Source organism: Myotis yumanensis, unplaced genomic scaffold (assembly GCF_028538775.1).
Source record: "Myotis yumanensis isolate MYYU_CA2020_CCGP unplaced genomic scaffold, mMyoYum1.0.hap1 SCAF_12, whole genome shotgun sequence".
In the NCBI taxonomy this organism is placed as follows: Eukaryota; Metazoa; Chordata; class Mammalia; order Chiroptera; family Vespertilionidae; genus Myotis; species Myotis yumanensis.
In genome coordinates this window covers 4,013,655-4,036,008 of record NW_027223763.1, presented here as the reverse complement: position 1 = coordinate 4,036,008, position 22,354 = coordinate 4,013,655, and the positions used below count along the sequence as shown (strand labels likewise).

At 57.5% G+C, this 22,354-nt stretch overlaps 1 protein-coding gene across 1 annotated transcript in view; it reads left to right on the top strand.

Annotated features, from left to right (window-relative positions):
* ASS1 (argininosuccinate synthase 1) overlaps positions 1–19,957 on the top strand; it is a 42,788-nt gene extending 22,831 nt beyond the window's left edge. Inside the window, exons 11-16 of the mRNA XM_070430441.1 lie at positions 753–837; positions 1,598–1,662; positions 9,582–9,713; positions 14,756–14,912; positions 18,301–18,366; positions 19,668–19,957. Coding sequence (XP_070286542.1) covers positions 753–837; positions 1,598–1,662; positions 9,582–9,713; positions 14,756–14,912; positions 18,301–18,366; positions 19,668–19,713 — 551 coding nt within the window. The 3' untranslated portion in view covers positions 19,714–19,957. The remainder of the gene's footprint in view (positions 1–752; positions 838–1,597; positions 1,663–9,581; positions 9,714–14,755; positions 14,913–18,300; positions 18,367–19,667) is intronic.
* Positions 19,958–22,354: the final 2,397 nt, after the last annotated feature.

Below are 22,354 nucleotides of genomic sequence, written 5' to 3'. Positions count from 1 at the left end.
AGATGGGTGGGGGATTAGCCGCCAACTTTGAACAGCCTTTCTTTGTCACTGTTACAGCTCTCTTGTTAGTCCCCTAATACATTTATTGCTCATTTCACACCGCTCGAGAAAGTGCCCCTTGCTATTCAAAGTCAACCCCGAACCCACCCACCGGCCCCCCCCTTCCGCCCCCCTCGGTCCCTCCCGAGCGGCCGCCTCCCTCCTGCCCTCCTGCCACCCCAGACCCCACTTCTCAGAATTCAGGGTGCCTGCTGGAGCGGGCACCGTCTCACCCCCATCAATCAGATGGCTGCGTGCGGGACTGGGGTGTAGGGCTGGGGGCCTGGGGTCTGCCTGACAGACACGCAGGGTGTGTGTGTGTGTGTGTGTGTGTGCACCTCGGCCGGGCGGCCCCCCGGTAACTGGTGGGACAGAAGGTGCTCCTGGCATAAGACAATGGTGGAGCGTGAAATTCAATTAGTTCAGGGCCTGGTTCCAATTTCACAGCCCCTAAATGCAAAAGGGGCAAGGAGAATGGGAAGGGTGGGGGAGAGCGTTTTTATTGCATTTTCCCTTTCATTCCGGGGGGCTTTCTCGCCCCTCCGCTCCCCCCAGCAGGCCTCAGCCTGCACAGGGCTCTTCACGGAGTCACTTGGAGTCCATATCTGTCACATCCATTTAAGGCGTTGCGGGCGGAGGGAGAGGGCGGGGTGGCAGGCCCGGCTCCCCCGGAGCTCCAGCCCCAGGCCCACTGCCTTCCCCTCCCGCCTCAGGGGTCCCCGTGAAGGTGACCAACGTCAAGGACGGCACCACCCACCGCTCGTCCTTGGAGCTCTTCGTGTACCTGAACGAAATCGCGTGAGTGTCCGCCCCGCCCCGCCCCGGGAAACGCTGTCTGTGGCCCGCACGGGCCGGCCATTGCGGCTGGTGGTCCTGCCCAGGGGCCCCGGAGCCAGGCCTGCGCCCCACAGGCAGCCTGGCCACCGCACCCATGTCTCTGGTTGGAGTCCCTGCGACCCTGTCTTGGAAGGTGACACCCCAGGAGGGTCTCCTGCACCTTGGAGCAGCCCCGCTGGAGCCTCCAGCTCTCGGCTGGATCTGGGACCAGGAACGATGAGTAGAGGTTGGGGCTGGTGCCACGCAAGGCCCGAATAGGGAGGTCACGGCAGTTACGCCTTAAACCAGCGGTTCTCAACCTTCTGGCCCTGTAAATACAGTTCCTCATGTTGGGACCCAACCATAAAATTATTTTCGTTGCTACTTCATAACTGTCATGTTGCCACTATTATGAATCGTCATGTAAATATCTGATATGCAGGATGGTCTTAGGTGACCCCTGTGAAAGGGTTGTTCGACCGCCAAAGGGGTTGCGACCCACAGGTTGAGAACCACTGCCTTAAACTCACTGTGTGACAAGCGACTTCTTCCGTACCTGGGCCTCAGTTTCCTCACGTGTACAGTCTTCTAAGTCTGAGGACATCCGAGGTGATGCCTGGCGTCCTGCCTGTGGCCCTGGGGCGGGCACAGCCCAGATGGGCCCCAACTGCGGCCGCAGGTGGTGGCGTCGAGGCCGGGCCGGTGGCAGCGCCTGGCTCCCAGTGACCCGCTCTCCCCACAGGGGCAAGCATGGCGTGGGCCGCATCGACATCGTGGAGAACCGCTTCATCGGGATGAAGTCCCGAGGTGAGTCTGCCGCCCCCTCGGGGCTGGCCTCGGACCCGGAGTCCCCCGAGGTCCCCGTCCCGTTCAGGGGTTGCGACTCCCCTGCTACATCGGTGGCTGGGCGAGTCCCTTCACCCCCACCCGACTCCGTTTCCCTCCTGAAATGGGGGTGGAGGGTGCCTTGCCACTGGCTTCGGAGAGTTTTGTGGGAAGAGCTGTCCCAGGGCAGGGAGGAGCCTGGGGGTCCAGGAGAGGTTCTGAGGAGAGAGGAGGGCAGGCTCTTCTGGGCCCGGTTCCGAGGCAGACGGTGCAGGGCTGATTCCTAAGGCTGGACGGAGGCTGGCTGGCAGGTAGGGGAGTCCTGCCAGAGGGGGCGCTGTGGGCTGACAGGCGCTGTGAGCAGCTCGGAGGTGGTGGCTGGGGGCTTTTCTAGGCCAGGGCTGCCACCTCGGCCAGACTGCCCAGCCCCTACCACCTCTGGCTAGGCCAGGAGGGAGGAGAGTTTGGACCCCAGCAGGCGCCTCTTTCTTCTCTCAGTATCAGAGCCTGTAACTCCCTCTGTCCGTCGCTCACCCCGTCATCGCCACCACACCCTCCCCTCGAGGACTCAGTTTTCCCATCCATACCAGGGGATCTCGGCTCCTTGTGGGTCTGATAGAGCTCTGCTCCGGGAGTCCCAAGAGGGAGGGGGCCAGCTTTCAATAGTGAGAGCCCTGGAACTGGGTACCTGAACTTTTAAATACGGCCGTGGGGTTGGGGTTCCCTGTGTTGGCAGGTGTTCATATCGCTTTGCTTAGGGTCTATTTAAAAAGATAACAACCAGATAAATCCAGGCCGAGGTTTATCATGGCCTTCGCCCTTCAAGACATTTAACGAAAATCCTAAAATCTAAAGAGAGCCGATGGCAGATTTCAGCTGTTGGAAAAGGGGGCTGGTGCGGGAGGCAGGATGCTGGGGTTCTCACCCCAGGGCGGCCCTGCCCTGCCCTGCCCAGTGACCTTGGACTTGTCATTCCTGGGCCTGTTTCCCCAGGTGCCGTGTGATAGGCGTGTGGGGGGAGTCCATCCTTGGGGCTCTGACCTGTTAGGGTTTGCCTCTGGAAGTGTGGGGAGTGGCAAGTGGCCTCTGCCGGCCGCTCTCCTCTGTGGGGCTGGGCTGTGATGGAAACAACCTAATTGAAACTCTCTTGGAAAGGCCTTGCGGAGAACAATAGTGCTGATTAGCTGCTGCCTTTTACCCTCTCTTACCTTTGTCTCTTACCTCTATTCACATCTGATTAAAAGCCCTTTTGTCTCAGTCTGCCCTTGGGAGCCCTCACAATGTAAGCCCTCCGAGGCAGACCTGGAGGGACCTTGGGGAACCTGAGACCAGCACCCTCATTGTATAGAAGAGAAAGCTCAAAGTTACAGGCTCGGGGGTGGCAGGCCCTGGACCGGGGTGGCAGGCCCTGGACGGATGCCCCAGATCCAGACAGGCTCCTAGTAAGAGCTTTAGTCTGGACTATGGCCCATCTGGGTTCTAGACCGGGTATCGTAGCAGGATTTGGAGCAGGGGAGGTGCTCCAAAAATGACTGTGGCCCCAGGAGGATGCTGAAAGGACAAGGCAACCTATGCCCTCTGGGAGCTGAGAGGGGTCCACTAAGGGCCCTATTGTCATTCCCCTTCTGTGCCCTTGGCAGGCATCACTAATTGATTGTGGATGTGTCTCAGTGCTTCAGGCAGTCACGACCAGTCTATCAAATTTGGTATTTATGGTGAGAATGAATTTCCTTATTGGAAAGCCAAGCACTGGCCTGAGGTCACTCTAAGGTGGCCTCCTGCTAGGCAGGGAGAGCCAAGCAAATTGGAACTGAAGGAGGTAGTGATAAAGGCCTGGTCTGGACTAATCTGGGAAGACAGATTAGATAGATCCTGGAGGAGGAGGTGGCAGGAGAATAGGCATCAACCGGTAGATTATGGGCTAGAGAAGGTGGATTGGGAGGAGTAGGAAAGGTCGGAAGTGCCCCAGGTGGCCAGTTGGGTGGTGGGTTGGATCTGATTGGGGCTGAACCCCTGGAGACCTGGCAGAGGTTGGCATAGAGCAGTGATGGCGAACCTATGACACGCGTGTCAGAGGTGACACGCGAACTCATTCTTTTGATTGATTTTTCTTTGTTAAATGGCATTTAAATATATAAAATAAATATAAAAAATATAAGTCTTTGTTTTACTATGGTTGCAAATATCAAAAAATGTCTATATGTGACACGGCACCAGAGTTAAGTTAGGGTTTTTCAAAATGCTGGCACACCGAGCTCAAAAGGTTCGCCATCACTGGTATAGAGGGTCTAGGCTTTGGTGCCCGGCTTGAGTCCCCATCCTGGCTCCATCACCGCTGTGAAAGCAACAGCCTCCCTGAACCTCAACTTCTGTGAAAAGGGTTGTGTTAGGTCAAATCTGGAGAGCTGTTGGCCCACCGTAGGTGCTGAGCCTGGATGGTAGACTCCATCTTTTCCCCAGAACTGGGCGCCATCACCATTGCAGGTCGGAGCCAGGAGACTAGCAGGCAGCTCTGACTTCTTTGGTAAGAATGCCACCCACCAGAGGGACAGATGCCTGCAGTAGAGCCTGCACCCCGCCCAAGTAGCGTGTGTACCCGAGGGGCTGTCCCTCAAGGCACAGGATTCGGTCACACAACTTGCTGTGTGGCCTCAGGCAAGTTGCTCTCCCTCTCTGAACTCCTGCCGTCCACGGTGGGCAAGACGAGGTGATGTTGTCATCTCCCTTTGGAAGTTCTAAGTCACCTATTTTCTTACTTGGTTTGGGGGGTGAGAGAAGAAAACTGTTTCCTAATTTTAGGTGATATCTTGTTATTTCTCCACGCCCAGTGATCTGTAGTGAGGACGAAAGAGCGGGCAATAAACTGGGACGCTATGGATTCGGCCGCTACGGGGTTTCTATTAAGTCTACGGTAATGGGAGAGGCTGTTAATTGCCAACTCTGTTGAGGGCAGAGCAAGAGGACTATTGTCCGTATCTCTGTGACAAGGGGAAATGTCATTTGTATCGATTTTACAAAGCTCATAATTGCAATTCGTTAAGGGCTTGTTTATTTGTGTTGTGTTTCGGTTTTTTGTTTTTATTTGGTTGGTTTTCTGTATGTTTTTCCCCCGGGGGTTGGGGTGTCAGGGAGTTGGGCAGTGCCGGTGCCCTGGGTCTGAGGTGGCCGGCTCCGTGGCATCAGGGGCCATCGGGGCAGGGGGGCAGGGGGCAGGGAGCTGGGGAAGCCGCAGTTGGAGTAGCTTTCGCTGTATTGTGGCTGTTCACATCGTCATTATCACATTATCTTTTTAACTCTGGAGGGGGGCTAATTAAGTGAAGTAAATGAAATCAGTGGGGAGGAGAAGGGGGGCCAGACAGGCAGGAGGAGAGCAGGGAAGGAGCCAGCTCATGTCCTTCGCTCACCTTGCTCCTCTCCCAGCCTGGCCCCCCAGATCTCAACCCTCCTTCCCCTTCCTCCTCCTCCTCCTCCTCCTCCTCCTCCTTCTCCTCCTCCTCCTCGTCAGCTTTCTCTGCCCTCTATTCTTTCTCTTTCACTCTTTAACCTTCTCCCTCCACCCTACCCATCCCTCCCCTCCTCTAACTTCCTCCTTATTCCTCTACTTTCTGGCTAAGAAGGAACAAGGGCTGACTGCCCACTTACCTACCCGCCCACCCACCAAAAGCTTCACACAGATGGAACCTTCCAGGTGGAGAATGGAGGGAGATCTGCAGAGCAAAGGCATTTGCCCTTGCAGAGGCCTGGAGTAGCCAGCCCTAGAGGCCCACCCTGATTCCCAGGAGCATAGAGGATGGTTAGAGTCCCACCATCACTTGCCTCCCCGTCACCATAGCAACTGCCTCTCTCCTTGGCCCTGGTACCTTCCAGGGGAGTCCTTGGGCTCCAGCCAACCTCCCTTCCCCGGGTGTTTCCAGATCCCTCCCTCTGGATACCGCTTCCCCAAGGACCAGAGCCTCTGGTCCAGGTGCCCTCGCCCCCACCCCCGGCCTCCGGCTGAGTTCGGATCCCGCTCAATTCCGCCAAATTGCTCAGTCTGGGCTAACCTGGCAGCCTCGGGGACCGATGAGAATGGAAGTGGCAGCAGCTGTTTTGGTCCCCACCTCTTCCTCTTTGGTCCACTCTCCTCCACCCCCGCCCCCAGCTCCTGCCCCCCCCCCCCCCCCCCCCGCAGTAATTATGGTGTGATTGAAGCCGCTCCGCGGAGAACTGCTGACACCTCTGTCTTTTCCTGCAAACACGGGGAGATGAAAATAGACACTTGGAACCGCTGTGCGTGTCACTCCGAAGATGTCTGTTGTCTCTTCCACGCGACGCCGAGTCTCAGCTGTCATTTCCTCCTCCTTTTGCTCAGTGGTTTGTATGCTGACTGTCAAAAGCCCCAAATCCATAGTCTTTTAGCATCAGGTTTCTGTCACCGGTTTTTTTAGTCATTTTTTTTCTCCTGAAGAAATACACAGAAATCATCTATCTTTACCCCTGTGGAGAGGAGAGATCTTAAGATCCTCTCTCTCTCTCTCTCTCTCTCTCTCTCTCTCTCTCTCTCTCCCTCTTACACACACACACACACACACACACACACACCAGCAGCAGCAACCAGAAAACAAGCGTTTTGATCAGTCACAATTAACTTTAACACCTTCGTAGAAAAGGAGCAGGAATATTAATTGTGCTGGTGTGTCCCGTGGCTGCCTGGGAGGGTCGACAGCCGGGAGGCCGGTTCTGAGGGCTCAGGACGGGTAGCTCTGCCCACCAGGCACTCGGGGACAGCACGCCGCCGGCCTTGTGCCCTCTCTGCACTGTTGGGAGGTGATGCTGGGGAGTTGCCTAGAGACAAAGCCATCAGTACGCATGCCCCACGGGGTGTGGTGAGAGTGGGAAGAGAGGGTCTGGGCACGTACCTTCAGGCAAGTGGCGTGGGACTTGTGGGCCCCAGCCCCGGCCCTGCAAATACAGCTTCCCCCATGCCCCACGCTGGCCCCGCCCAGGCCAGGAAGATGGGCGGGTGGGGGCGGGGGACAGGTTCCCCAGGAGTGAAAGTGAGCCCGGCTGTATCGGCCTGCCCAGGATGACAGGGGCAACTGCCAGTGTGGGGGCTGTTTTTTCAAAATGTGGTGAACCTAATCATCAGAAGTCTTCCCAAACCAATGAATCCTGAGTTCCGAGCCTGCCGGCTGAGAAGACCAGTAGGCCTGGACATGATCTTGCTTTAGGTGACTCTTGAGAAACGGCTTTATTCTTGGGGATAAAAGTTCCTGGGACTTGAACACTTAACGCTTTAGCATTGTGGCTGTTATTGCCATTTTGGAGGCGGACATTCCCAAATGCTCAGCACACGTTTGGCTCTGCAAAGGGCTCTCCTCGGGGCCCTGAGGCCATCGGGAGCCACTTGGGGTGGTGTCAGGCTGACCCCGAGGAGTTTGCATAGGTTTTCCTTGCCCCCACCCCTCGCAGTTGTTCTCAGCCATCCCTCCATCTCCCCCTCGTCTGCCTTTCTCACCCCGTTCTGTGTTGACAAGAGAGGCTGAGGCGAGCGAGGGCCTGAGGGACTCCCCGGGAACATTCCCCCCCGAGGCCACAGCTGGACTCGGGCCGCGCAGCCGAACAAGTGACATGGCCAGGCTCTTCCATAGCAACTTCGATCATCCACGCTGGGCTCTGTGATGCACAGGGGACGTCCCCTGAGCCTGGGAGCCACCGCGAGAACCCGGGCCCTTCCTCTCGGCCACGGCACCTCTGACTTGGACTCTCCTTTCATACTCTGGGAGCTCCTGTCACTTTGCCAAAGGCCCTGAGGCCACCTGGAGCAGAGCTAGGAGACCCACATGCCGGTCCATACACCTGGGGCAAGTCATGTCCCGCCCCGGGCCTCAGTCTCCCCACCTGGAAAATGAGCGTGTGGGACCAGACCAGCCCTTTAAAGGCTGCTTGGGGGGGGGGGCGGGGCGGGGTTCACAGAGAGGCCCCCGCTCCCTGCAGCAGGGCCTGGACTCTAGCCCATGTGCCAGGCGCCTGCGGGAGACTGTTGGAATCCTGGCTTTGCAGCTAAAAGTTGGGAGAACACGGGGTGATCCTAAAAGGCAAAAGGCCTTGCTTCTGAGTTCGGACTTTTCCTGTGATCCCCAGACTGGAGCCCTCAGCGGGGGGATTCCTGGCTGGTCCCATGACTCAGCCCCCTTTGGATTTCAGAGTTGGGAACAGTCTCCATAGTTTTTGCAGTTTTTAAAGGATGGTTTAAAATTAAGGTAAAATATACATACCATTAAGTTTACCAGTTTAATCGTTTTTAAGCGTCCAGTTCAGTGACATTCGGGACATTCACACGGTTGTGCAGCCGCCGCCATCCATCTCCAGAACTTTCTCCTCTTTCCGAACTGAAATTGTTCCCACTAAACCCTAACCCCCCCGCCAACCCTCTCCCCACACCCCCCACCAAGACCCCGCCCCTGGCAGCCAGCACTCTCCTCTCTGTCTCCTGAATGTGACGTCTGGGGGCCTCCTGTCCGTGGAATCGCGCTGCCCTTGTCCTTCTGTGGCTGCTTCTCTCACTCAGCATCGTGTCCTCGGGGCACATCCCCGCGGCCACCGGGGTCAGGGTGCCCTTTAGGTCGGGGAAGAACATGTCGTGTGGCTGGACCCAGGTCGACCCACTCGGCCGCTGACCGGCATTTCCACTGCTCCCACCCTTTGGCTGATGTGAGCAGCGCGGCTATGAACACGGGTGTGCAAATCCTTTCGAGGTTTTTGGTGTGTGTTTTTAAGGCCGCAGCGAGTTTGGGAAGGCGATGGTGGTCCATTGCCAGGCTAACTGAAAGCTTGCCCCTTTAATGCTGTGACGTGGAGAGGAAACGGCACTTCCTGGGTAGCATTCGTGGGCGGGGGAGCAGTTATGGCCCCTCCGGACGGGGCAGTTTGAACAAGGTCAGCTGCACATACTCAGGTGAACTCATTCCAGAGGCCCCGGCGCTGGGCCAACAGGGCTCTGGCCGCGTGTGCGTGGGTGACCCCGCCTCTCGGTGCCTCGTGTCCTCCCGTGTAGCCCGGCGCTGCTCATCGGACATCCCTCAGGTCTGCTTCCTCCCGTCTGGTCCAGGCAGGCTGTTCGGCAAATGGAGGAACCGAGCCCGAGGTGGTGGGCAGGGCACTGAGCAGGACAGTGGGTTTGGGCCCGCATCGCCGGCTGACCCAGCGCAGCAGACAGCTCCGGCCAGGGGCTCGGGACCTGAATTCAGTTTCCAGCTCCACCTTGGGCAGGTCCCTGCGCAGGCCTCGGTGTCCCCGCCACTGCAGGCCTCGGTCACACAGCAATGCTGAGCCCTCTCGGGAAAGGTGCAAGTGGTGGGGGACTTCTGGGCCCCAGCCCGGCCCTGCAGGTACAGCTTGTGCTGGGAGTGTAGCTCAAGGTCAGGGTCGCTCTGCAGAGACGCGGTGCAGAGGAGCCACGGGCGGAGAGAGGCCTGGCCTGCATGCACGCGCGGGGACACGTGTACGCACAGCATCCCTTCCCTGGCTCCCCGGTGGAAGGGAGGAAGGGATATTTGGGGCCCTGGGCTCCTCCGTCGTCGGTTTAATTACAGGTTTTCAGCCGCGGGCCGGTGGGCACGCATTGGGAAGGAGGGGGGCAGCTCCGAACCCTGTCATTTTCCAACGTCTGCGGCCTCTTCAAAGGGGGGCATCCAGACATTCTCTCCGCAAGCCGCAGAGTGGACTGTCGTGGCCCCAGCATGAACATAATGACAGATGCATTTTGCAGCAAGCTGGGAGTGAATGGGTCCGACCGGCTTGTCTCCTGTCAGACGAGTCATTATTTTTTTTTTTTTTTTTTTGTCATTTGCTGACAGTTTGGGTTTCATGTGTTTCTCTCTTTTTTTTCTCCTTTTCCCCCTGCCTGGAAAAATGGCTAGGTATCTACGAGACCCCAGCGGGGACGGTCCTTTACCACGCTCATTTAGACATCGAGGCCTTCACCATGGACCGGGAAGTGCGCAAAATCAAGCAAGGCCTGGGCTTGAAATTCGCCGAGCTGGTGTACACCGGTGCGTAGCCCCCGCCGCTGCCCCTCCCCTCCGGCCCACCCCGCCCACTGCCACAGCCCCAAACAAGCAGGTCAAAGGAGGTCAAGTGGGGACAGGGGACGAGGGAGCAAGGAGGGGATGCCAGGCCCTGCCCTGCTCACGGGGTGTCGAGGGAAAGGTGCCGGTCCCCTGAGGTGTCTGCTGCCCCCGCCACCTGCAGTCTGTGTGACTCCAAGGTTGCATCCGGGGTCCCCCCAGGCACCCCAGGCAGGTGCCAGTGCCAGGCACTGTGTGGGGACAAGCGCTGTCCCAGGGGGTCCCCCCAACTCTCCTAGGAGCAGCCAGCTCCTTTTACAGGTGAGGAAACTGAGGCTCAGAGTGGAAGCAGCATGTACAAAGGTACACAACAGGAAGTGGCCTCGCTGGGTGTGACCCTAGGTCAGGCTGTCTCCAGGCAGAACCTGGAGCTCCTACATTAAGCAAGGGAAAGGCTGCCTCGACCAAGAACTCGGCCCCAGGCCCGGGCAGCGCATGAGCTGAACCTTAACCGAGGAATCACCGGGACCGCCACGTGCCCAGCCCGTGCGTGGAATGGGTTGGGGGTGACGTGAGCATGCAGTGCGGGCGGGTTCCCACTTCCCAGGCGAGGAGACTGAGTCTCTGTGCCTTACCTGTTGTCACGGGGTCGGGACCCAGGCCTTCTGACCCCACACTGTATAACGCGTCCTCAAACCTGGCCCATCGTCGGTTTCTGTTCAGCTCATGAGCTAAGGCTAGTGTTTATATATAAGTGGTTGGGGAACATTTTTTAAAATGATACCCCTTCGTGACACGTGGAAGTTTCTATAGGGGTTCAGTGACTGTGAGGAGTGTTTGGGTGGGGCCATGCTCCTTTCACAGGTCGTCTCAGCAGAGCCCGCGGGGCCCACAGAGCCCAGAGGACTGCCCAGCCCTTTCCAAAAACTGTTTGCTGGCAGCCTGCTCTCTGCCCCTCATATCTCCCTGATTAGAGAAATCTCACCAAACAGCCACTGGGGGACAGGCTGCTGCCTGCGGCCAATCTTGACAGGCACAGGGGCCTGGATGTCAGGACCCTGGGGAAAGTTAACATCCTATATAATAAGAGGCTAATATGCAAATCAACCGGTCGCTATGACACGCACTGACCACCAGGGGACAGACACTCAACACAGGAGCTGCCCCCTGGTGGTCAGTGCACTCCCACATGGGGAGCACCGCTCAGCCACAAGCCGACCTCATGGCGGGGAGCGGGTCTAAGCCCTCAGTTGGACATCCCCCAAGGGCTCCCAGACTGCGAGAAGGCGCAGGCTGGGCTGAGGGACCCCCCACTCTCCCCCACAGTGCACTGGGGCCTCTAATTAATAACTCCCTGGATAAGCCTCCGTGCTCTCCTCACCCCTATTGCACCCGGAGATTTTTATTTTGGGGGAGGGGACCCTCCTAACCACTGTCACTCATCTTGGCATTCCAAGAAGACTCTGTGGTGATTGACTGGTGACGTTTCTCCTCCCATTGTTTCCGGCAGCTTTGAAGCCGGGCCCCCAGCCCAGGTACACACAGGTGTTTAAATGCCATGGTCTCCTGCGGACGCCCTTGCTCCCGGGTTTCAGTGCTGGGAGGCGGGTTTGGGTTAGAGTGGGAGAGCCATTAGGACACGACAGGCTGCGATGGAGGGGCGCACACCTGGCCGGGCTGCTCCCGTGCAGGGTGTCTCAGCGGCCGAGGAGGGGCCAGGCCCCAGCCTCTGGTGAGGACACTTGTCCGAGGGCTCAGGCTGCTGAGGGGCGGCTGTGGGCCCAGGACAGCTGGCTTCAGAGGCGTGGCTCTCGGCCTCTCCAGCAGATCCCAGGGGAAGGTCAGAGGCTGGGCCGCTAGCAGGGGTGGTCCTGGGGCTCCGCGCAGGCACGGGGAGCCCTGGGTGTCTGAGGCACGTGGCCCTGGGCTGTGGGCTCATGTCCACCACGCCACCTGGGCTGTAAGTGTTCTTGCTCTGTCGCCCGCCGAGCGCTCTAAATCCCAAAATGAGTTACAGCAATTAGGAGGTTTCAAAGGACGTAAGCCTCAGGGCGGAGGAGCAGGGGCTGCGTGAGGGCCCTGGAGACATGTCCTGGGCAGGCATGATTCATATTCACGTTGCCCAGGTGCCCCTGATGTCCTTGTCCCCCAAAGATGTCAGGATTGGCCCCGGCAGCAGCCTGTCCCCCAACAGCTTAGAGGGGCTGTTTGCTGTGATTTCTCACAGAGATGTTACAGGCCAGGGACCAGCTTGGGCAAGTCACTTGACCTCCCTGTACCTCAGTGTCTCCATCTGCAAAGTGGGGATAATGATTCTGCCTGTAGCGAGGACTAAATGCGTGGATGTTCCCGAAGCATCTAGAACAGTGCCTGGCACAGCGCGCTATTCCCGGGTGTAGGAAACAACTGCAAAGGCCTGGCGTGGCTTCCGAGCAGAGTCAGGAGACAGAGGCCTCGCCTCTGGTTGGGTGATGATCTTGGGTAGGTCTCTCTTCTCGCTGAACCTTGGTTTCCCCTCCTGTAAATAAAGGGCACCCGGTCTACTTAGCTCCTGCGATAGAGCCCACCACTCCGCTCTGGCGCTTGGCTTCCCCGGGGCCCCTGCCATCTTGGAGCACAGACAGGGAAACTGAGGCCAGGGAAGCCTGTTTTCCTCAGCCCCCTGCTAGAGGCCCTGTTTATCATGACCACTGTCTCCCTCTCCTGCCCCACCCCCAAACCTCCTGGTCTGCCTGCATGGGACTTGTAAAGACCTTCTCCCTCCAAGAGCAGCCTCAGTCCCGGGAGACCCTGCCCCCTCTCTGCAGGTCATCCTGGCAGAACCCCAGCTTCCGGACCCATCTCACTTGGGGGCGTGGCTCGCCTCCTCTCCCCTCACCTCAGTTTCTTCAGCAGTGAAATGGGTGTTGTCATCCCCGTTAGTACAGTGCTTGGCCCAGGTCTGGGACCTGCAGGGCCTCCCCCATGCAGCACACCAAGCTCACGGCCCCCCACCCCCGGCTGGGTCTGCTGGGAAAAGAAATCTGAGCTGAAGACCCCTGTGCAATGAAGACCGCAGACCCTGCGATGAAGCCCAGGCCAGGCGCTCCCACAGGGGTCTCCATGCCCATCTCGTCTCCATCTACCGCCCATCCTTCAGCCTGGGAACTAACGGTCTAATCATCCTGACCTAGTCAGAAAGATGGGTGTGATGGGGGGGGTGGGGCCATCGGGGTCCCCTACCCGCAAGGGTCTAGACCAGTGGTTCTCAACCTTCCTAATGCCGTGACTCTTTAATACAGTTGCTCATGTTGTGGTGACCCCCAACCATAACATTATTTTCGTTGCTACTTCATAGCTGTAATTTTGCTACTGTTATGAATTGTAATGTACATATCTGATATGCAGGATGTATTTTCATTGTTACAAATTGAACATAATGAAAGCATAGTGATTAATCACAAAAGCAACATGTAATTATATATGTGTTTTTGTGATGGTCTTAGGCGACCCCTGTGAAAGGGTCGTTCGACCCTCAAAGGGGTCGCGACCCACAGGTTGAGAACCGCTGGTCTAGGCTGAGTCAGGAGCACTCACAAGCTCCCATTCCGGGTGTCTGCCCCCTGGATACAGTGAGGGCTGGCGGAGGCCGTGTTCAAGTCTCAAGTGGCTGCATCCTCTCATTGCACCCACACAGCCCCTGGAGAGTGCTCAGCAACAGCATCTCCTCGTGCGAGCAAGGAACTGAGGCACCAAGAGATAACCTTGCTTGTCGAGGTGGAGCTGGGATGTGAACTCAAGTGGCAGGTCACTGGGCAGGAGCCTGACCTCTTCTCTTCCTGCCCGGCCCCGTCCCAGAGGCGGCCCGTCCCCCTTTCCCACCCAGAGCCCCAGCCCATGCCCCTGGAGGCCTGGAGCCCCAACAATAGCGCAGACCCCCGGCTGACCCGGCCCTTTATCAGGGCAGGAGATCACGAGCCATCTGGCCCCACAGCTGCCCAGGTGGGCTCACCTTCCCAGCTCCATTTCAGAGAAACCCTACCCTCCAGCGTCCTTCCCTCCCCCAACCCTGGCCAGCCGCCTGCTGGCCCCTCAGCAGCCACTAGAAAGGAGCCGCTGTCCCCAGTCTGAGCCTGCCCTTCCTGGGGACTGAGCGCAGCTCCCCTGGCCTCCGGGCTCTGGGGATGGGTGGGTGCAGTGAGCAGTGAGGGGGGACGGGGGGGGGGGGTCATCCTGTTTCTCAGGCCCTGGCGGGATGCTCCGGCCCAGGCCCCTGGCAGCTGTGTGATCTGGGAGAGGTTTCTCACAGGGCTGTTCATGAGGAGTCAGAGCTTGGGCCCACATTTGCGAATGAAAATATAACAACATGGAGAAGTCAGTTCACTGATTTCTGAGGGGCCTGCCCAGCCTGGGGGTGGGCTCTTCTTGGCTCTTCGTCAAGACACCAGTGTGCACAGCAGCCCCTGAACCCAGGGCCTCCACCCGCAGGAGGCCCACCAGCCCGGGGAGGGGGCTACTGAGCCACCCCCTCAACAAATGGGGACACAGAAGTGAAGGCCACATACACAGGGTCTTCTCTTTTTATATATATTTTATTGATTTTTTACAGAGAGGAAGGGAGAGGGATAGAGAGTTAGAAACATCGATGATAGAGAAACATCAATCAGCTACCTCCTACTGGGTATGTGCCTGCAACCAAGGTACATGCCCTTGACCGGAATCGAACCTGTGACCTTTCAGTCTGCAGGCCGACGCTCTATCCACTGAGCCAAACCGGTTAAGGCTACACAGGGTCTTGACCCCAAAACTGCCACCCGGCTGCTGGGCCCGGGTGACACGAGCCTGAGTCTTGCCTGGTCTCCTGTCCTCGTAAAACAGCTCCCTGTGGGCACAGGACGGGGTCCCTTCACCCCAGCGGTTAGTGTCCCTCCTGACCCTGGGGGACAGCTGCTCCTCCTGACCCACAAGGTCACAGGGCGGGGGCCTGGGCTCGTCCCTGGGTGCGGTCGTTTGCAAGGACTCAGCACCCTCACGTTCCTTCCCCTCAGGCTTCTGGCACAGCCCTGAGTGTGAATTCGTCCGCCACTGCATCGCCAAGTCCCAGGAGCGTGTGGAGGGGAAAGTCCAGGTGTCTGTCTTCAAGGGCCAGGTGTACATCCTCGGCCGGGAGTCCCCGCTGTCCCTCTACAACGAGGAGCTGGTGAGGTAGGTGTCCCCCACCTGCCCCCTCTGGCTCATGCCCTGACGGCCAGTGCCCCTTCTGACTGGCTTTCTCATCAGAGATGCGCCTGTGCGTGGGCAGGGCAGGCGGTGGGGAGAGAGGCGCCAATCAAACGATCGCCCGGATGTAGAGTTAGGAACCGTGGCCCCGGCTGTGCAGAGGGAGACACGGGGTGCTCGGGCGTGGTCACTGAGCAGTCATCTTTGAGCTGATCTCCAAAAGAGTTCATTGTGTGACGAGGCTTTGAGCCTGGGGAGAATCCGGAACATTCCGGGCACCACAAGAACGCGAGGGACAAGGGGCCGGAGTGTGAGGGTCCGAGAGCCGGATCTTAAAGGGAGGGCGTGATCCTATCTGTGTGTTTCGAGGGCCCCTCCGGCTGCTCTAGAGAATGGGTCTGAGTGCGGTGGGAGCGGCTAGGGTGGCACCCAGGGCTCCCTGGGCGCTGGGGGTGGCCTGGGCTGGGCTGATGGTTCTAGGAGAGGAGAGAAGCAGACAGATCTGGCCAATATTCAGGAGGTGGAATCCAAAGGGCTTGGCTATGGAGCGAGGCGGGAAGGTCCCGCCTCAGCCTGGGGTTTGGGGCACGGGCAGCAGGTACCTTCTGGTGGCAGATGCTGAGTTGAGAATGTTCTTGAGGAAAGAGCATGCTCTTGGGGTGGGTTTGCTTCGAGACAGGCCAAGAGGACTACCTGGACATGCGGGTCGTGTGGAGGAGAAGGTGGGTTGGGGACACTGGGCAGCGGTAGACATCTCGATGTCCTCTGACCCAAGAGGGGCCTGTAGGGTCAGTGAGATGGACAGGAGCGAGGAGAGAAACGGCGGGGTGGCGAGGCCAGGGGGCTGGGTCGTAGGTAGCCAGCCGATGCCCATTAGCCGTGCCTGTGATTGCATCGTGAATGAGAGTGGCCTTGACCAAGGAGCGAGGCATCTGTTTGGAGGTCACCTGAGAGGTGGGGACAGACCCCTGGGGGACAGACAGCTGCACCTGACTCCAGGCCCAGCTTCGCTCCGCCTGCGGCCCGCACCCCCGTCCCGGGGGCCAGGTGAGAATTACAGCACGAGTTTTGTTTGGCAGTCAATATAATTTTTCTCTTCCCCTCTCTTTGCCATGTTGAGTTTCTCCCCCCTTCAATCTTTCTAAACACTTTATAAGCCATAAATATAACCGAATCAGTTTAGATCAGTCGGGGTAAATGTCAAATTATCTTCTCTCTTTCTCTCTCTGGCTCTTTCTTCCCTCCCCCTCCAAGTCAACAGCCTCTAATAATCTGTCCAACCCTTCATTAAGCCTTAGAGTCTCACTCAGGGAGATTAAATGAATAAAGTAAAAAGGGAAAGGGGAAAAAAAGAGAAAAGCAGGAGCATTTATTCTCACTGTGTCTCCGACGAGTTCCCTTTTCTTTCTGATTTCTACATCGCTGACTTGAAAGCCCATGAGTGACAGCGTCACAGGGACCCGCGAGGAAGCCGCGAGAGGTAGCAGAACTGGAAATGCCGCGGCACAGTAGGTAGAAAGTAACGTAATTATAGAGCAGGTCAGAGCCACTCGAATGAACAGAAATAAAAGCACAGAGGTTTTCTGTAGACTGTCAGGGGAGGTAAAAAAAAAAAATCATTGTAAACTCTTTTCCACCCCCCAACCCCAGACCTCGGTTTGAAAAAGAGGTTTGTCGGTTCCTGAGAAACATCTCTGGGAACATTTCGGCAGCCTCTCAGGACAAGTCTGCCCCGGCTGGGTCCCTCACCTGGCAAGGCTGTGGGGTGGTCCAGAAGGGCCCATTTGGGGGAAGGGGGGGGCAGTTGTTTTGCCACAGGAGATGGGGTGGAAGGACAGATGCACAGGCTGGTAGGCGAGGGGCTCCTGCCTTCTCCCCCAGCCCCCGCCCCCAGACTGAGCACAGGAACCCTCGGACATGGGAGGAGGCCAGTGTCCCTAGGCTGCTGCTTTAGTTTGGCCCAGTTTTTCCTCTGCCCGGGGAGGGGTGCCACGCTGCGGCCCCTCTGAAGTCTGACATCGTGTCCCCCACAGGGAAGGTGCTGGTTGGAGGCTGGAGGCGTCAGCCAGCTGGACCCTGGAGGGGCCGGCAGAGGTGGAGGTGGGGGGGGCGTGGGAGTTCTGTGTGCCAGCTTCAAGCCCCATGAAGGTCAGGGCAAGGGCACAGGGGGAACAAGTTTGGGGTGGGGGGCAGGCCAGAGATCCCACTTTTGTTGTTGTAAAAAGTCCACAAAGAGCCAGTCAGAGGCACAGCCTCCGGGGGGCTCAGCATGGCGCACTCCCTGTCCCCTCCCCTCCCGGCCCCACCTCCCGGCGAAGGCTCCTGAGGGGACAGGCCGCCTCCTTGTCACGGAGAACCCTGAACCGGCTGTGTCCTGAGGCTGGCAGGAGGACAAGGGGCTGATTCAGGGCAGGGCCTGAGAAGGGGCGAGTGAGAAATGGGAGGGTCCCCCTTCCCGCAGAGGATGGAGGGAGGCCCTGTGGAGTCAGACCTGAGACCACAGTGCCCTGAACTTGTCCTCAAAGAGCTTACCACAGTCCTGATGAGCTGACAGGTGATCGGTGGCTTCCGTCTGCCCCCCCATGGGCACTGTGCTTATCTAGCTCCGGTTCCTCGGTGCCTGGTGGACTCCTGGCAGCCAGGCTGTAGGTGCCTCATGAATATCTGAATGAATGAATGAGCGGATGAACGGATGGTGCAATAGTGAGCCCATTCCGTACGCCAGGTGCCAGCTGTATGGTTTCACATGGAGCCCCATTTCCAAGTGAAAGACTGCAGCCCGGGGCGCAGGCAGGGTGTCGGCCCTGAGCTCTGTGGTGGGGAGCGGGGGTGCTAGGACGCACAAGGAGGTAGCGAACCTGCAGGACTGCGGCTCAGCAGGGTTTCGGAGCGCAACTAGGGAGAACTCCCAACTCTGGGGGTGGAAGCCGGAGGTGGGGAATGAAGGTAAACATCTGTCCCGTGCGTACAGCTGCGGTTGACCCGAACTTTCCATGACCCTGGCGTGTGGCGGGGGTCCCGTGTGAGGGTGGAGTAGACGGTCTGGCTGGTTGGACACACAGGTGAAAGGTGACTGGGCAAATTCTGCCCTGGGCGCAGGAGCCTCCCTGCAGCTTGAGGGACCCGCTGTGCGGATCCCAGGCTGTTTCCGGGTGCGCCTGGGGCTTCCCGGGCCCTCCGCCCCTGGACTCCATCGCTGTTCCTGGACCCCCACAGCCCCGAGGGCAGAGCCAGCTCGAGCACATGTCCTCGGTTTACCCATGTGGTGCTCTGGCTGTTGGAGGACCTGCTCTTCCCACCTATGCAGCCCCAGGGGTCCCCCGGGTGCGGGGACAAGGCCGGGGAGCTGACAGGCTTTGCTCTCTCCTCGCAGCATGAACGTGCAGGGCGATTACGAGCCGATCGATGCCACCGGTTTTATCAACATCAACTCCCTGAGGTGAGGAGCTCTGGGCCCTGACAGGTCCTCAGCGGCCCAGGTGTGGGGAGCAGACTTTCTGGGGCCTGACCACTCTGGCTGCTGGACAAGCCCCGCCTTCCCGTCGCTCCGTCCACAGCATCCTCGGGGCCTGCTCCCGTTCTCAGCGGGGCCAGAAGGCACACCTGTAACAGCCAAAAGGGTCCTGGGCACGTGGGTTCCCGATTCTGGGGCCCTGCCCTTCGAATCTGACGTTTACCGACACCCTCTCCACCTGCAGGGACTCCCCTGGGAGCCCCAGCAGGTCACCTGGCCAGCTCCTGCCTTCAGGTCGCCATTCCTGAGCTGCAGGTCCAGCTGGGAGCCATCTTAGCCACGTGGCTCTCCATGACCCAATGGGGTGGCACACATCTGACCCTCAGACCTGCGTTCAAACCCTGACTGCAGTGTGGTCTCAGACCCCTTCAGAACGCGGGAATCCCACGTGGAGTTGTGAACTGTGCCTGCTCACAGGTGCAGGGAAAGTTGGGCAGGAGCTCATGGAACTCGAGCATGCAGGAAGAGCTGGGCAGCGTGCCCTCCGCCTGGGCGTGACCGTGGGGCTGCCATCATGCACAGGGGCAAACGGGGCATTGATTGCCAGCAGCTACCAAAGACTAAGCCACTTCCAGGCATCTCCTAGGTTGTCTCATTGAATTCTTTCACAAAATGCAGCTCCGGAAACAGGCCCAGAGAGGTTAGGTAACTTGCCCATAGTCACACAGCTAGGAAGCCGGGATGCTGAGTCCAGAAGGGTTGTCTGTCCCACCGTGTGTTCTTAATCCCCAACTTCCTTCTCACGGGGCTTGGGGTTGGACACATGCACCAGGAACACACCACCATTTCCTCCCAGAGCCGGTCAAGATGGGGAGAGTCTTCAGATCCAGCCCCACCACCCCGACGCTCTTCCCTCCGAGAACCAGCTACCTCCACCTCCCTGCCTCCTTTGCCCTCTCTTTGTGTTTTATGACTACAAACCTTTTTAAATGTCTCCAAACAGAGTGGGTTTTCATAATGGCCTCTTCCTGTCTCCCATTGCCAGTTAAATGTTTTGTCTTTAACAATGACAAGCAGTGCCCCCCCCACACACACCACCTTAAAATAAATTAATTACATTATCCTGATTGGAGGGCAGAGGGAATGGAGGGAGGAAAAAGGACAACTTCACACACGTCTTAACAAACAGCTGCCCCCGAGGCCCCAGCTCTGCCTGCATTAATTGAGGGGAGTGCGTGTTGTTATTGTTCATTTACATTTCTCTTTGTTTCGAATCTGGTCTACAGGCTGAAGGAATATCATCGCCTCCAGAGCAAGGTCGCTGGCAAATAGACCAGCTGACAATGAAGCCGGGCCTCCTCACTTTGCCCATCTCCCAAGTACAGGCGCTAATTGTCGTGATAATTTGTAGTTGTGACTTGTTCTCCCGGGCGGGGCTGGCAGCTTAGTGGGGGTGCCAGGCCCCAGCTTTGTTCCCTGGTCCCCTGTAGCCTACAAAAGTGGTCAGTGAGGGGAAGGGTGGGGGGTGGCTATGGTGGGGAGCTATAAGATGACAAATAAAAAACAAGATACATTAGTCTTTTGTTTCTTTATTCTGCAGAGACAGAGGCAAGAGTGTGAGAGCGTGTGTGCGCACGTGTGTAGACAATCATGTCTTTCTTAGCCCCACCTTGGTGTTTGTGATTGAAGTGCCCCCGAAGGCCACCTTCTGATTGAGAATCTGTTTATGTGGAAGAATCGACCCCTCTCTCCTCCGGCAAGAAATGGGGGATCAGGAAATGCCCACCTGGGTCCAACTATAGCCAGCAGCCTGGCATTTGTCCCCAACTGTGGCCCCGGGGCACGTGCCAGGGAAACCAAGAAGTGCTTAGGTGACCCTTGGGAGCTGTCCGGCCCACAGTGCACAGTGAGCTGCTGAGAATGGAGGAGGAAGAACCCGCAGTAAAAAGAAGCCCCAGGGGAAGGGAGAGAAAAAGCAGACGCAGAATTGAGTGGGCGCTTTGGGTGTCCCCCTGGCCTACAAGCTTCCCTCTATCTCCTTCACAAAACTGGGCCCCACTAGCCCCGTGTGTGCTGTGACCCCGCCCCCTTGGTCGTGTCTGATTGGAGCACGATGGACACCTACCCAGAGCTGGGCCAATCAGAATCTCACTCCCAGGAATTGCACCTGGAAAAATGGCCAAAAGCAAGGCTATATATTTGGTCAAACATTTAATTAACTCACCCTTAATGCCTTGGCAAGGCCAGACCCAATGATTTCATGGGCCTTATACGGCCCGCAGGCCGGACGTTCCCCACCCTGGACTTAGGACTTAAGCTTGGTGAGAGAGTTGCTGCTACTTACAACCAAAAGCATCTTTACCGGGAAGACTTGAGCGCTGGTTGCTCTGGGCCCTACCCTGGCTCTGACCTCCACTCCACAGCCTTCGTCAATGAGGGTTCTTTCCAAAGAAGCTTTACCTTCAAAACTTTTTCTCTGATTACATAAGTTATAAAGGAATTACTTCATATTAGCTTTGTGTCAGGCACAAAGCTGCACACTTTGTTTCACATTATTTCATTGAATCTTCAAAACAGTACTGTGGAGACGCTTCTATCTCCATTCTGCAGAGAAACTGACCTGCCAGCGTTCACTCAGCCAGCAAGCGACAGAGCCAAGAACCAAGTCCTCCCGAAGGACTTGGGGGGCCTCGCTGACCCCCCAAATCCTGTGTGTTTATGTCTTTAACCATTGTGACATGCTCATCGTCCTTAAAAAAATAACAATCCTATAAAAATAACTACCACCCATCATCTTACCACCCAGTTACAAACACTGCTTAAGCTCAGTGTATTTCTTCTCAGTCACATATTTCTAGGCTTACAAATATTTTTGCAGAGTTATTAGGTTGAAGTATTTTTTTAAATATATTTTATTGATTTTTTTTTACAGAGAGGAAAGGAGAGGGAGAGTTAGAAACATCAATAAGATAGAAACATCGATCAGATGCCTCTTGCACACCCCCTACTGCGGATGTGCCTGAAACCAAGGTTCATGCCCTTGACCGGAATCGAACCCGGGACCCTTCAGTCCGCAGGCCGACGCTCTAGCCACTGAGCCAAACCTGTCAGGGCTTTTTAAAATATTTTTATTGATTTCCGAGAGGGAGAGAGAGAGAGAGAAACATCAATGATGAGAGAATCAATGACCAGCTGCCTCCTGCACTCCCCACACTGGGGATCGAGCCCACAACCCAGGCCTGTGCCCTGACCGGGCATCGAACCGTGACCTCCTGGTTCATAGGTCGATGCTCAACCACTGAGCCACCATGGCCGGGCTAAGTTATATCTTAATAAAGCTGTTAAAATAAATATTGTTTCCTAATGTAATTGTTGCGGGGAGGGGTGGCCAGTGTGAAAGAACTAAGAAGACCATGGGCCAGGAAAGCGCTGGGCCGGAGCAGAGCGAGGCTGGGGTGGGGACGGCGCTCTCGCTCTCGGAGGAGCAAAGGCTTCTCCAGCGGCGGCAGGTGGGAGGGGCAGCGTGAGCCGTTCAGGGACCAGACGAGCTACCTGACTGCATCCTGGCTGCTTCCCCTTCCCTGTGAGACCTCCGCCACCCTGAGCCTGAGTTTCTCCATTCGTAGGATGGGAGCATGTGGGCCCTTCTGCCCAGGGATGGAGAACCCACTGAGGCTCCGGGTGGGCCGTCTGGGCAGAGCCAGGGTCATCGCTCCTCCATGGAGAGGCACCGCCCGTCGCAGCAGCCGCTGATGACAGCGCCCTTCCCACGTGCCCTACACGGACAGTTCAGAAGCCCCTTCTTCCTTCCTTTATGCCTCGGGAGCCTCACAGCTGTCACGTGAGGAAGGGAGAACCCCATTTCTCAGGGAAAAATACATGAACCTCGGGTGGACGGCTGGGTGAGTCTTCCCCGGGTCACCACCACTCAGATGAAGGCGGAGCGTTTTCCGTGCCCCCGAGGCTGCCTGGC